Source organism: Brienomyrus brachyistius, chromosome 11 (genome assembly GCF_023856365.1).
Source record: "Brienomyrus brachyistius isolate T26 chromosome 11, BBRACH_0.4, whole genome shotgun sequence".
NCBI classification, from domain to species: domain Eukaryota; kingdom Metazoa; phylum Chordata; class Actinopteri; order Osteoglossiformes; family Mormyridae; genus Brienomyrus; species Brienomyrus brachyistius.
This window is the reverse complement of record NC_064543.1, coordinates 8,747,838-8,763,627: the sequence shown is the minus strand read 5'-3', so window position 1 is coordinate 8,763,627 and position 15,790 is coordinate 8,747,838. Positions and strand designations below refer to the sequence as shown.

General features: G+C 49.6%; 1 protein-coding gene across 1 annotated transcript in view; it reads right to left on the bottom strand.

Moving 5' to 3' along the window:
- Positions 1 to 15,569, bottom strand: part of LOC125751566 (cingulin-like protein 1) — a 28,090-nt gene extending 12,521 nt beyond the window's left edge. The window contains 11 exon segments of the mRNA XM_049030553.1: positions 3,734 to 3,844; positions 3,846 to 3,869; positions 3,871 to 3,948; positions 4,163 to 4,304; positions 4,423 to 4,553; positions 5,890 to 5,991; positions 6,366 to 6,451; positions 6,454 to 6,470; positions 8,023 to 8,117; positions 8,647 to 10,414; positions 15,411 to 15,569. Coding sequence (XP_048886510.1) covers positions 3,734 to 3,844; positions 3,846 to 3,869; positions 3,871 to 3,948; positions 4,163 to 4,304; positions 4,423 to 4,553; positions 5,890 to 5,991; positions 6,366 to 6,451; positions 6,454 to 6,470; positions 8,023 to 8,117; positions 8,647 to 10,362 — 2,502 coding nt within the window. The 5' untranslated portion in view covers positions 10,363 to 10,414; positions 15,411 to 15,569.
- Positions 15,570 to 15,790: the final 221 nt, after the last annotated feature.

Below are 15,790 nucleotides of genomic sequence, written 5' to 3'. Positions count from 1 at the left end.
GGTGTGAAACCTACTCACTACAGGAGTATTAATGGAGAGATCGTGAAAATTGAAAAGTGCTGTTTGAGAAGATCAGGCACGTCTCCAGCACAGGACGGCCGTAACCCGCAGCCACCCCTCGCTCAAATATCAGCGAGCCATGGCCACTTAAATTGTTAGGGAAAATAAAGACCTTTGCGGGGGGGTAACAGTCGGAGTCCAGCTTTCCCCCCCCCCCCCCGAAAGCGGCTGAAGCCTTGATCCAGCTGCGGCTTTAGCAGTAAATCAATTATTCAAGTCATTTAAGTTCATCGGCTCAATTGCTAGTGATATTAGTGGTCTGACCAGGCGGGAGAGGAGGCCAGCAGTGACTCAGAGGTGCTGGGTAATGTGGCAATAAAGGGATGCAGTTTTAAAAAGGCACAGTTTGGGGCGGGTGACAGACATGGGGCCGTTTGCCGCAGCTCTCCGGGTTTTTCCCTTATTCTCCAAGCCTCGCTAATTAGTCTGCCATGCGTCTGCTTCGATCAGCAAAGGACCCCTTGCTAAATGAAAAGCCTGCGGGGAAGTAGCTTGCAGAAACGTAGCTTGCCGGCCTCAGTCACATGGCGAGGAACAGCCCCAACTGTATCGCAGGTACGTATCACACGCTGATACTGGAGGACCTCGTCTTGCGTAAGGAGAGCCAACGAGATAGGATCAGATTACGTCTCCAAACCTGCTCTCCCAAACAGGCAACCTGGTGGCCGAATAAGGGTCCAACGGGGGAAAAAAATAAACACACATTCAATGGAAAAAAATCTCACCATTTGGCTCTTGACATGTAGGCAAACCAGCGATTAAAAGATCAAACAATCCCTTCTGCAAGAAAGCTTTCACAGAATGTGGGGGGAGGGGGCTACAAAGGACTGTTATGGTCATTCTGAGTTGAATCGAGTGCCCGGGCCCCCCACACAGCCCACATGCAAAGCGGGACCTCGGCAGGAGCGGCTGGCAGCTCGCTGCAGTGGCCCACTGAGGATCAGAGCTCAGCGGGGGTGAGGGAGATGGGACCACCGCCCCCCGCCCATCAGCCATGGAGTCCATGCCTCCTTTTTGTCATACACAAAATACACCAGAAAAATAAAGAGTCCTCAATACTGAAACAGACTCTCTCTGACACTCTCTCTCACCCACCGCGGGTAACAAAGCTTTTTCACAAAAGGTGACAGAACTAGAAAATAGGAAAGCAATCTAAGAATTTCTTCGCACTATCTTGCTTCACTGGGGCAGATCGCTGGCAGACGGGGTAACCAAGTTCCTGATTGCAACCAGATGAACGCTGCTCTGCTTATCTCTCATTCCCCCACCCTCTCTCTCTCTGACTCTCCCCCCCCCCCCCCCCCAACTCCTCCTCATCTGGCTTTACACCAAATCAGCACCTCAAACCGTCACCCCCAAAAGCCTCAGGCTTCTCGCCGGAGGCACCGAACAGCCTCGTACGTGCGAAATGGCATACAGGGGGGGTCCGTCAGACTGATGCAGCGACGCGTAACAAAAATGGCAAAGGTCTGTCTGTGGGGTGGGCTGGGCAGAACAGCCCCCCCCCCCCCCCCCCCCCCAAAAGAAGCACAGTGAGAACACCCCCGGGGTTTGCTCCTGGGGTGCGTCAACTAGGTTCACATGGGGCTGCTGACACCTGCACCTCAAAAGCAGCCTGCAAACGCCCTCAATCACAGCCGCTTTTGCAGACTGAACAACCATTTCCCCCCCAACACATACCAAACACATTGTTGGGGGTGACCTCCTCCCAGAACTCCAACAGAAGTCAGACCGACTGTACAATTTAATCATGAATCGAAACATCTAGACCAGGGGTCACCAACCTTTTTGAAACAGAGCTACTTCATGGGTACTGAGCCATACAAAGGGCTACCAGTTTGATACACTCTTCTTAAATCATGTATAATACACGTTTTAAACGTTTAAACGCTGCTCAATGGTGAGTTGTGCTATTTTTAGAACAGGTCCGTGGGCGACTCATGTGGTGCTTGCGAGCGTCCTGGTGCCCGCGGGCACCATGTTGGTGACCCCCTGATCTAGAAAATCTTAAACAAAACCTTCGCACTTCCCTACTGCAAACGTCAATCTTCAATTCATCATACTTTCTGGATTAAAATTTTTTAATCCCTCTTTAAACTTGGGGGGGGGGGGTTAACTAACCGCTCTTGTGGAGGAGTTTCACACAGCCCCCATTAACGAACCCCCCCAACACCAAGCTTCTCACTTAGCTTCTACCATCACCCTCATTATCATCTCATGAAACAAAGCTGTCATTCATCAAACCTGGCTGACAATTACCAACCTGCCAACGGAGGCACATGGGCAAGAAACACAAGGGCTCGTTAGATCAGTGACGGCCTGCCACTGCAATTAACGGACGGGGGGGCGAATCGGTGCTCCAGTTCCCAGTGGGGGGGGGGGGGGGGGGGCGACAGACGACAGCGTCGCTAAGAGACAAAACGGGACAGGAGAATCGCAGCGGGGCATTAAGCAGCAGGTCGCGGCCTCTTCCCACTGTGAAATCGGTCACCACGCAAACACGACACCAACCCCACACCGCCACTTGCGGGGAGGGGCAGGGGGAATATTCCCAGGGGGCTGCTCCAACTTCACATCATGGTGCTGAGAAGTATTTACCTCTAAACCTGATATAACGATGTCTAAATTGTTGCATTTTTAATGTCCTGCCCAGGCTAATTTTGAGAGTCATTCCACAGAGCAGAAGGATCCGAAACATACTAATAAACACTGGTGGATTTTAAGCTTATTAACCCAAGTGCTTTGAGTTTACAGGCTAGCTGCATCCCCTGGATCTGAGCACTGAAAATGCTACAAGTCATGTCCCCAGACCAGGGCGTTGAGCGTTGGTACGGTGAGAAAGTTCACACAACAAACCTCATGGCTATGGAGACTTCATACTCTTAACTTGGGAAATAACTCTATGTGAGGCAGAAAAAATGCGGAGGAAGGCTGATCCAGCAGGAAACCTGCTCCCGACACTGCCTAACAAAACAGGAAGTGGACCCCCAGCACACAGCTGCCAGACACTCAAAGCATGATGCAAGAGATTCACTCTCCAACAGCCACACCCAAAATATGCAGGGGGGGGAATAAACCAAGAGGCACAGAGGTTCTTTAGGGATATTTTTCCTGTGGCACAAATGTCGGATGATAATGCTGAAAGTACGCCCTCAGGCCTAGCGAGTGACGCAGCCCACGACCGCAACGCAGATCTGACTGTCTTCAGGTATGCCTCGTTACCCTGTCTGTCAGGGCATCGAAAGCACCTGTCGGGGTGCCGAGCTCTGGAAGAGCGGCTGACCAGAAAAGCTACACCTTGCCGTCTTCTGAGCCCTTTAGCAGACTGTCACAGCACGCTGCCGGCAGCAGGAAATGCTCACGGTCCTATGACACGAGAGAGAAACTGCCCTGGGGTATGGTTACGAGAGACACAAATGCATAAGCAGCTTTTGTCAGGAATTCAGGAGAGACCGAACCCTCGAACAGTGCGCAATCGCACTGCTAAGCATGCTGATGGATTAAGCAACATCAAGGACCACATTCGAAATAACTGAACCCAAACATCAGCATGAGAAAAACAAAGCAATTAAGAGATCCGATGTCAGCAAGCTACCACCCAGGAGAAGCTTTTGTGTTTTTTGTCACGAGTGTCATGGATTTACTCATGATCTCGTTCCACCAGTCGCCGTACCAGCTTGGCGTCCTCCACGCATGACAGCAGCTTGCGGATTTCCTCTTCGTACTGCTCCCTCAGTGTGTCCACTTCCTTGTCATGCGTGGCCACCTCCTCCTTTAAGGCCCCCCTTCAAGGCGGTCAGCTCGCGCTCACCGGCGCCGAATCAGCTCCTCCTGTTCCTCCTTCACCTGCAGCAGCTCCTGGAAGTCCAGCTTCAGCTGCATCATCTCCTGCGGGAGGAATTTGTGAGGAAAGGGGGAGGTCAGCTAGGCCAAAGCCACATACATCATCTTCCTCAACCATCAGTCCTGCAGGCACCACAATGCAAACTCCCTTATCAAGATCTCCTCTTCTGACTTGTCCCATTTGTTGTTGACAGGCGCCAGCGGGTACAGATCAAAGACAGATAAGTATCTCAAGGTTGGCCGTTCCACCACAGCTTACATCCAAAACGGCCTCCTGTTCCCTGCCTTCACTCTCGCCCCTCTTGGCACCATCCAACTCATCATGCATCTCCGACAGCTGATCCTGAAGATCCCTGATCTCCGTCTGGTGTTTTTCTTTCTCCATCTTCACCTGGAAGAGCCTTATGAGCGAAGAAGCAACATGAGAACCTTGGGAAGGACCTCCACAAGAGAGCCTGTAAACCTCAGGATGGAGTGGCCTGGGGTGCAGGCTAAGACAGCATCAGTAAAGCCAATTACTCCTCCATAGTGGTGCGCAGCTCCTCCTCTGCTTTGGAAAGCAGCTCCTGCAGGTGGGCACACTCCTCCTTACTCCTCTGCAGATCCCTCATCCCAATGTTCTCCTGGGCCTCCGCCGGACCAGCTGTCTTCTGTAGGACAAAAGCATTACGGTTCCCTTCTAACGAGGTACACCAAGGTTGGACATTACGGTTCCTCACTTCAGGGAATCTAACTGGTGCTACTTAATGACCAATTATTCCAAAGCAAACAGCTTTCCCATTTAACTGCTTTTAAAAATTTCATAAACTTTCATCAATTTATTAAAAACAAAAATGTGTCAAACAATTCAGGTATAGTGTCCTCAAATCAGGGTATGGAAGGATGACCCTCCCACTTGCAAACACAGAATCCTGCCTCTCTGAAATCAAACTATGGATGAGCCATAATTTTCGAAAACTGAAACTAGTGATAAGACTGAACTAATTGTCTTTGGGAAAAAAATCAACCCTCAAATTGGACCACACTACCATCTCTCCCTCTCCTCTGGTCCACAAGTTTGGTGTCACCTTTGACCCAACCCTCTCATTTGACGCACACCTTTGCGCCATAGTAAAAACAGGCTACTCATCTCCGTAACATCGCCCGCATTAGGCCATACCTTTTGAACTCTGCTGCAGAGTCCCTCATTCATGCCTTTTATCTCTAGTCATCTTGCCTACTGCAACTCACTACTCGCTGGTATCTCTGCTAAATCTTCCCATAAACTTCAGGTAGTTCACAGTTCTGCTGCCCTCCTTACTTACACTCATTCCTACTAACACAACACCCATCCTGCAGAGTTCCCTATAAAAGGGCGCATCCACTTTGAAATGCTGTCCGACATTCAAAGCTCTTAATAACCAAAGCCCATCGTGCCTTGCTGAACTGCTTCTCCCTTTCCAGCCTCCCCGCAGTCTCAGATCTTCCTCCACTGCTCTCTTCTCACCCCCCTTCCAAATTACATAGCTATGGTGACCGTGCATTTCCCCGTTTAGCTCCCCGCCTTTGGAACTCACTCCCCACTGCCATTTCGTTTATTGACCTCTGTTTCAAACCAAGCTAAAAACCTCTCTTTTTGCCAAGGCATCCAACCTTCCCAATGCATAATGTATTGTGTTTTTTGTGTCATTTCTCTGTAAGCGTCTGAGTTCATGTAAAGCGATATATAAATAAAAATCATTATTATTATTGTTATGACGACACTCCTGACCATAAACCCAGTACCATAACCACTGACCAGGGAAGGTCAAGCTTTTACGTTACTGTATTTTATTTTTGGCACATTGAGTCGGGGGACATTGCTTTCCCCCGTTATCCGCGTCAGAAGCAGAGGGAGCCCCCTGGACGCCATGCAGGAGATGAAGCAGCACGTTACAGAAAAACAGGACAGTGCACCAACATGGCCGCCAGCCAAAGGATCAGACAAGCAGCAAAGCGACAGGGCACCTTGGTTTCCTCCTCCAGCCGTTTCTTAAGCACTGTCACCTCTTTTTCCAGTTGACTCTTCTGGTCCTGCAGAGCTTTCACCTCACTGGCTGCTTCAGGAGGCTGTGGAGGGCAAATTACAACCAAGAATCCGCTAATTACACATGGCGCCTCCCACGGGTTTCTCACTAACCCGACTAAGACTTTGGCCTGGACTGTGGTGCGACCAAGCTACAAAACCTCTCTTTAAAATAGATTTTGTCTGTTTATAATCCTCCTGAATCCTTGACAGTAATATTTATATCTTCCAATGTTCCAACTTTTGTCAAACACACAAGGTCCCCCCCCCCCCCCCCCCACACAAACAAAAGCTTTTAACGCAAATGAAAACCTTCAATGACAAAACACATTCTAATGCTTACTTTCCTTTGCCTGCAGAGTAAATAGCTCTTTTACTACTTCTGGAAGCTTCCAGAAGGAAAAAAAAAAAGTCTTACTTTGTTGTCCCCCTGCACGTTCCCTGCAGCCCTCGACTTCAATGTCTGGATTTTTTCAAAGACCACGTTGACCTTCCTCTTTGTGTGTCGTCATTATCAGGGCTCCTAAAAACAGGCAAAGAAAGGCAGCTGTCACAACTGGTTGAACCGGCAAATCTCGGGCAGATCAAGGCGCGATGGCAGGCGTGACGAAGACAGTCTTCCATGGCCGTAACGACTTAGGGAGGGCGGCGCCGCAGGCCTCCATCACCCTCCTCATTCATTCGCTTAATCGTTTGCTCACTTTTTGCTCACGTTTTGATAGAATGAAAGGTGTCTTTGGGGGAAACGCAGATTTAAACTCATGACCTGCAATAAATCTCCCAGCCCATTATTACAATATATAACCAGTATTTTCAGCAATATTTCATTACTAGCACATGAGTAACCAACGAGGGTAAACCGCCCCGGGGCTCTGTGTCGGCACGGGATTAGGTTTCGCTTCTCTCCGCCGTTCCATCGCGGCGTTATACTCATAATTAAAGCACGGCTCCTCCGCAGGGCCCTGTTCAGCTCCGCGGCTCAGAAGAACAATGCTTTCTGTGTGGATTAGTCACGACAGGCAGGAGTGATTCCACCAAAAACAGGGCACAAAACAATTTACACGTATTAAACACGTAAAAGGGCTCTTAAGATACACTGACATAAACACGCCTTAATTAAAATTCTATGGGATAAAACCTTATCCCAATATTTATGCCTCTGACAAGCGGCTCCTCTTTCCACGTTTCCTTCCTCTGAACTTGCCGTGCCTTGAGATTGGACTCGAACACAGTACCTCCCCCATGCCGCTGCACACACACGTCCACAGCTAAGCATGCGCCATAACAGCCCCCTCCCTGTGACCCAGAATGCACTGGTCCGTATCTAAATTTCTCCCATCACAGTCTTCCCCCTATTGTCTTAATCAGATCAGCTGTGATGCTGACTTTCCCGCGTTGGGCGGAACAGGAGAGCCTGTGTGCTGTAATTCTTGAGAAACAAAGGAAAAAAAAAAAAAAACACACACACACACACACACACACACACACACACACACACACACACACACACACACACCTCTGGCCTGCATGCAGTTACGACGACGTGGGATTTTTCCATGTTTCTTTATGGATAGGGAGGCCAGGAGGTAAGATTTCAAAATAGGCAGCAGTTCAGGCCCTGGACATCTGTGGGAAGCACTTGAGCAACCAGAGGTCTGGTGTAACGTGGAGGAGCACAAATCATACGCAGGCTGACCGATGAGGAACATCTGCAGCTCACACGGGCCCCTGACAGGGAACTTTATAAACCAAGCAGGGGCAACGTTTGCACACAAAAAAAAAAAAAAGCTGTTGAGCGAAGCCTGAAATGTGGCATTAGCTTGTTCCTCCACTGTTTGCTCACGGTTCCTCCCACCGATCAAAACGTGTAGTTAACAGTCTGTGAGCTGCCTGTAGCGCGTGTGGGTGTGTGTGCGCAGTGTGCCACCCCCCTCCCCCCCCCCAGGCGTCTCGTGAGGATCCCATGCTGGATGAGCAATTACGAAAACGGCGGCGTTCACGAGGTATCGGCGACCTGGGGATACGCCAAAGGCACCGGCCTCCACGCAGGGCGGCCCAGACCCCAGCCCGCTTACCCGTCCTTCAGGTAATTGAATAATATCTGTTTAGCCGTCTCTTCGTTGGTTTGCTGCGAAAGCGTCTGCTGATCCTTCAGCAGGTCGGGAGTCACCTGCAGAAAGATGACAAGCAGCCCAATGACGGGAGGGGGTTCCCTTAGGCTGCGCTTATGATTAACTGCTCACTGCATGACTTCTCATCTTACCCCTTATAAACAGATCATTTCGTGAATGAGACACATTCCGATTGTTATTTGAACTATAATACACAATAATTGCGATCATCCATAAAACCTCAAGAATTATTATGCATTACTTATCAGTGTAGTGTAAATACAGTCCTGTAAACACGGTGTGTTTAACAGCGGGGATGCATTCTGAGAAATGCGTGGGCAGGCAATTTTGTCACTGTGCAAACATCAGTGTCCTTACACCAATCTAGGTGGTATAGTCCCCTAGGCACCCAGGCTATATGGTATAGTCTAAATAATGATAAAAATTAAATGCATAAATAACCGTTATCATCAAGTATTGCGTACTGTACATTATTCAGCTGTGCTATAATCTCGCGAGCGTTTCTGCGGTCCATCGTTGACCGAAACGTCGTTATAACTGTAAACGCCTCCCATCGATAACATTTACCAGATTGTCTGTGTCCTTCTTCTTGGGGGCACTACTCACGGACACGGCTGGAGAGGCCGCCGCCACGCCCGTCAAGACTTTGAAAGACCGCATGGATTTCGGCTCGTCTCCTCCCTTTGACTCCAGCGGCAGTGTGGAAGACCTGCTCACTGCAGTCCTGCAGCTCAGGGCGGAGTTCGCACCATGGAGCGCAGTGCCCTGTGGGGAGCCTGGAGCACTTCCGCAACGAGCCGCAGCACTTGTGCCCGCCTTGCCCCTAGGGGGCGAGGTGGGGCCAGGGGGGTCCTGGGCCAGAGCCCCCTTCAGCTGCCGCAGCTGTGAGGGCCGGAGCACATGCTCGGTGGACCGGCCCTGGTTCCTGCTGAACTCCTCCAGGTAATCGGTGTCCCCTCTGACGCCGAAGGGAAAGGCGCTGTCCACGCTGCGGGAGCGCTTGCGCTCCTCTGGGTTAATGCGATTTCGTCGCCCAGCCCGACCCCTGCGTTGGTGACCTTCCTTGCCATCAAACTTGTCAATTAGCTCCTCCACCGCCTTGATGGAGCCCGTGTCGATGTCACGGCCCGTGCCTGGCAGGAATGGGATGTACCGTCGGTTCTGGTGACGGTTGATGGGGTCTAAGCCCAGGGATTCCAGTGGGTCTCCAAGGAGAGGCCTAGAAGTGGATGAGGGAGAAGGGGAAGACTGGCTGGAATGTTGGGATTGCAGCACTGGACCGCTGGAGTCGTGCCGGCGAAGGAGCAGGACGTCCGGCTTCCGGCGACTGCGCTCCAGGCTTGAGCTGGCACTGGTGCTGGCCGGCGGCGCCACTCCGGCCTGCTGACCCCCATCAGGGGCAGATGGGGCCACGGCGGCAGCTTGAGTTTGCGGCTTCTGTTGATCCTGAGAGGTGGGCTGCACTGGCTTCTGGGGCTTTGCCTGCTGATGAGGGGGAGACTGGACCCGTGTCTCAGGTTGTGGCTTCTGCTGATCCTGAGTCTCGGGCCTGACCAACTGTCGGAACTGGGGCTTCAGATCTGGTAAGAGCATCTCCTGGGTCTCAGGCTGAACCTGGAATGCTGGCCTGTCTGGTGACGGCACGTGTCGCCGAGGGAGGGACTGGACCTCTGACGACTGCTGTGGGAACCGATCCTCGTACGCCGGTGTGGCAGAGGTACCAGGCTTATCCAAGCCGGGGGACATGCCGCGAGTGACTTGTGAGCAAGGGAGACTTCCAGTTTCGGATAAGGAAGCGGGTCGGGGCGTCAGAGCAGGAAGGTCCTCCAGGTTTAGCCGGTTGTTCTCAGGGTCGTATGGGCGGAGCAGCTCTGGGTGTCTCTGGAAGTTCAGCAGAGAGGATGCCTTCTTCTGCGACTCCCGGAACTCAGTAACCCCATTGTGGGATCCAGCAAAAAGCATCTGTTTGTGCGACCTGTACTCCACAAGAGAGTTATCTGGGTGCTGCTCCCAGGGAGGGGTGTACCTGTCCTGGCCGTACTGCGCGCCAGTGTCCCCATCGGCGCTGTGCCCATTGCTCTCGAGTTCCTCACAGGGTGAAGGCTCTCGTTCCCGGTTGTTGAGCACGACGTACGGGTGTCCGCCGATCCCCTGCACGCGGATGCTGAGGCCGTATCTGCCAGGTCCACTGCTCACGGGTCTGCTTGGGCACTCGTGGGCCAGGTATGCCGAAGGTAAGCTGCCACCAGAAATGCCACCGACTCGATAAGACTCCATCGCCATCAAAAAAAAAAAAAAAAAAATAGATCCCCGTCACTGGATAGAAGATTCGCAGCTGCAAACAAGCACAGGACCTGGTTACTGACAGATACAAGAGACTTATTTCAAAATGTTAAATAATTACAAATGAACAGTCATATGAGACATTGAACTACAGACATTAGTTACCATTCATTTAAGTACGAGGTACAACCAACTTAGAGAGAGGTGAGGAGCGCGCGCGCCGGTTACAGTGAGAGGTGAGGAGCGCGCGCGCCGGTTACAGTGAGAGGTGAGGAGCGCGCGCGCCGGTTACAGTGAGAGGTGAGGAGCGCGCGCGCCGGTTACAGTGAGAGGTGAGGAGCGCGCGCGCCGGTTACAGTGAGAGGTGAGGAGCGCGCGCGCCGGTTACAGTGAGAGGTGAGGAGCGCGCGCGCCGGTTACAGTGAGAGGTGAGGAGCGCGCGCGCCGGTTACAGTGAGAGGTGAGGAGCGCGCGCGCCGGTTAAAGTGAGAGGTGAGGAGCGCGCGCGCCGGTTACAGTGAGAGGTGAGGAGCGCGCGCGCCGGTTACAGTGAGAGGTGAGGAGCGCGCGCGCCGGTTACAGTGAGAGGTGAGGAGCGCGCGCGCCGGTTACAGTGAGAGGTGAGGAGCGCGCGCCGGTTACAGTGAGAGGTGAGGAGCGCGCGCCGGTTACAGTGAGAGGTGAGGAGCATGCGCTGGTTACAGTGCACTGCCACACCCATCTCACAACAAACCACCTCAGGGATGAGAACCTGAGTGCAAGGTGGCAGGTGACACCTCAGCACCACACTAGTCCCAATGGACCAGTGGGAGTTTTTTCCCCAGTGGCTGGACTGCCAATCCCCTCCACCAACCCCCAAATTTCCTTGTAAATTGGAGAACCAGCCAACAGGCCTGGATGCAGATTAACGTTACACCCAGAACAAAGCAATCGCAGGTTAAGGGCCTTGCTCTAGGGATTCACAGGATTCAAACCAGCAACCTTACGATTACTGGCAAAGGTTCCTATCCTGAGAGCCACTACTCCACCCACCAACTTAACCAAGGGGAGGAAAAAAAATGAAACAACTAGAAAACAGTAAACAATACTTGAGGCAATTTCAAATATTTCAGCTAAAAGGCAAGGACTAGTGCACATACAAGTTTTATCCACGATCTCCATCGCTGCATCTCAAGGCGATTCCTGTAACCTTATACAGGAATTCATACAGAACATTCATACAGACAAGTGCTCTGAGGTTAAGTAGCCCGATCAGAGGCAGCATTGCACCCGCATGCATCCTGCGATTTCACCCAGACACAGCTGGTAAGACGTTCCATTTCCCTTAATTACTACTTATCACACGCACACTTGTGATAAGTGTCAAATGTGTGTCGAGTTCCACTGTCAAGATGGATTACTGGAGGAAAAGGGGTTGCCATGGTTACAGACACCGACCCCAAAGGCCTCCCGAATGGGGTTTCGCCAGATCACTCTTGAACAAGGTACTTTTCTGAATTTCACCCCAAATTAAAGAGCCAAAACACAAGGCAGCTATGCTTAGTGTCGCTGAAATGACAGAGCCAACCTGGAGAGCAGTCATTAGCCAAAGCCACAATTTTTTTTTTAATTAGCCCCAGTAGGCTACCCAGCTAACACATCGAGAAACCATCAAACACACAACTGTCTGGAGACACACCCCCGGGAGATTACACATGTCCATCAAACATCTTCAACAAGCTGAATAGAGGGACTGTTATACAGCCATCTGCACTCTATACACACTGGAATTCATATTCTACAAGAGCCCTATTCGGCCAAGTGCAAGATACAAAGATATATAAAAATACTATGCGGCAAACACACACACACACACACACACACACACACACAGAACACAGTGTTGCTAATTCATAGATCAAATGCTGAACAGATGCCTTCCAGTATAAACGAACCAAGACAATAAAAAGTGGAACAGTACAGGGTGTCTATAGATAAAATATCTTGCTGCATTTACAGTGGGATTGTGGGCTCCACAAAACATCACTGTTTATTGATGCACATGTATGTGAGAGAGAGCAGGGAACGAGCAACGTTATAAACTCCGAGCCTGCACACGAGTCCCCAAAGCGGGGATCCGTGGTCACCTGACATTGTGAAAAACTCGAGATTTCAGTTGTAACATGCTTTCGCCAGCCTGGATGATTTCTTTTTTTCCCCCATTCAAGGACCATCTTTCACAAAGACCAGGTAAATACCAAGCCATCAGAATTCAGGGGCCGTTCTCCAAATCAGTGTTCGGTTACCTGTTCAATCAACCCTAATTAAGAGGCAGGTTGGGACACAAGCCAGCAGAGTGATGGGACAGGTGCCTGGTGACGCGTCTTACTGGAGGTCAAAGGTCAGGGGAGCAAGAATAAGGCGGATGGTTCATTCTTTGGGGTACAACGACATGGGAAGGGCACCGTACTAGTGCGCCCCATTATGGAAAGACTGCAGAAACAACCATATATCCAGTTACAGTCTATTTTAGGCACTTACACCTGAAACAATGTAAAAATATCAAACAATAAGAATATACAAAGAATAGGAGGATCTGTGTTTAATACTTCCTTGTCTTCAAGATGTCTGGCACATCTGGCTGTTAAATGGAACAACACACAATTACTGGCACCCTTCACTATATTTTTGCACAGCTCCATGCAGTGATTTACAACACAGTTATAAAATGTTTGTATGAGGCGACCAAAAAGCTTTAAAGTTTGGTTTTGATTATTACTGCAGCAAGATTTGCCGAACACTAAGGGTCACTTACAAGCAGAGCACGTCAGACAATGATAATCGGGGCCAGAGTACGACGTTAAAACACAGTATGAACCACTACTTCATATTCTTTTTGGCAGAGGCGCAAAACTTCAAGCCGTTGGCCACTTGTGTGACATTTGATCTTCACACGTTTCCGGTTGTTACTGGATTGCTGTGGACATGCCTGGGGGGGGGGGGGTCACAATTAAAGACGCACAAAACAAGCTGCACAGGAGCCATTCTTGTCTGGAAATAAGCAGACTGTGCGAAGCAATTGCTTACTAGCACGAAACAAAGTAAGGAACAAAACCAATACCATTAAGCAGGAGTGTGCAGTCAGGGGCTGCTAGGGGAACCAACAGGATCTTCAGAAGCGCTAAAATTCAGCCCTGAACTACCTAGAACCTAAACCCATGTTTGTAATCCACCTATTGTAATCAGATATCCAGATCCTACAACTTGAAGTTCCAGTATCACCCACCACAAGAATTTGAATCACAGTATGCCAGGTTTTGGTATGTACTCGATTGATCGGGGTTCATCTGAGAAAGGGAGTCATTTAAGCTCAAAAAACAAACAGGAGGTCTGAACAATGCATCACACACAATTAGACCCCATGCAACTTGAGACAATGGGGTGTTAATAAGTGGTCTCCTTTCAGGGCTATGGATAACATACCACGTTTGTCCAAACAGTCAAGATCATCGCTGTATCACCATCGCATCGAAAGCAAATGTGAAAATGGAAACGGGCAAGGTCACATTCCAACTGAAAGGGCGGGGAGATACATCCCAAGCTAAAATGTACCGCACATCGAAGTGCAAAACAGATGCGACCAGATACAAAAAGCTGTGGAAGTGATTTGAGGTGAACTCTTGCACCGGGACCGACATGATCCAAAACACCCTTGTTACACATTTTCCAAACGTTCTCGTTTTATTTTTCTACTGATCTTGCAATAATCGCTCCATTTAGACGTCCTGCTAACGACAACAATACTCTGGGGAACATCAAACTTTCCAGGGCTCAGGGAAGGAAAGAGAACAATGTGGGCGAGTTAAACAGCTGCATCGCCTTATCCAGAGGAAAGCTGCTCCGGCACCGAAAAAATAAAGGATGACAACAATAGCTGATCCGAGCCCACGGAACACGTGTATTTCCAGGGCACCATGCCGTGTGCCGAGGAGGTGTTAACGCGACTCTTTTCCGCTCATTGTCCGAAAGACTAGGAGACGCCTGTCCCGGTCCTCCTGTCCGAGCAATCGAGCCAAAAGTGGCCAATTTCAAGTTGCATTAAAAGGAATTCAGATAAATCAAAAAATGTACCACAATCTGACCCCCGCGTTTACCCGAGTCATAAAGCAGATAAATCTGTGGCGGAGGCAGAGCAGCCTTCAGCAAAACGCGCCTCTCAACAGCTGATAAAAGCTGATAATGTACAGAAAAATGTGAATTACGGATAAAGCAAAGAATGTGACAAGGAGAAATTAGAGATCAGTAGCGTTCAACGCCTATTTAGGCGTTTTCATTTAATTAAACTCGACAAGGAGCCTTAAGAAAGATGATTTAAAAGGCTCGGCGACAAAACTTCAAGTCACTTTCCATCTATAACTCGCACCATAGTTATTAGCAAATTACTTAAAACGTCCATTTCCCCCAAAAACAAGGTCCGTTTGTTTCAGAGTCATGGGAAATGTTCCCGAAGCACACAATCTGACAAGTAATTCGGAAAGAAAGCAATATAGCGGCTGCTGTTTATTAGTTTGCAACACTTTATAGTAAATATTAAGCACTAATGACCGAGTAATAGTACGAAATGTGGTTTTAAAAAAGATATTTCCGGTAACAATAGCTTCAGGTTAACTCGCCTAAGACGATGGTCGGTGCTGGTTACTATACTTACTAGTAGGAGCGTCACAGTTACTGCAGATACGTAACTTCGGCAAATTACATCTGGGTCAAGGTGATTAAAAAACAGTCAGATAAGATCGGCAAACAGCGACTATCACGATTATGTCGCCAATTTTGCAACAGTTAGCAAGTTAGCTTTAATGGTGTTTGCTGGAGATGCAACATGTGCTTCCAATACCCAAACCAGTTCCAGCATTTCTATTTTAAAAGTAGGTGACACAAGTAAGTAGAAAGGCGAACATCACGTTTATTTTGCACTTAATTACGGTGGAAGAACACCAGCTAAAAAAACCATCCGCATCGTTCCCACGCCGCGCTTATTCCAGCACTTAAGAGACAAACTAAACACTTACCAGTAAATGATTTAACACGCAGCAATCCGGATTGCCTTAAGTCTCAGCGGAAAGTCTGACGTTTTAAACAACGTGCCATCCTTGTAGAAGATAACTAAAACCACTTGTTACAACTGCCTGGCAAATCAACTCCAACAAGCCTGAAGGAGAAGTAGATCCCCGCCCCCCCGAAGCCCGTCTCGCCTTTAAATCCACCCTTTCTAGTCCATAACTAGCAGGAAACTTCGGAGTAGCTTGTGTGCGCTGATCTGATCCAGGATCAGTTATCTCCAACTTAAACCATCTAAATAGTTAAAGGCGAAAGAGGGAAGGTTGGAGTCAGAAAGTCACATAAACACCCTAAAGCACTTTTCTTTCCGAAGGTAGCGATATTTTCTGCG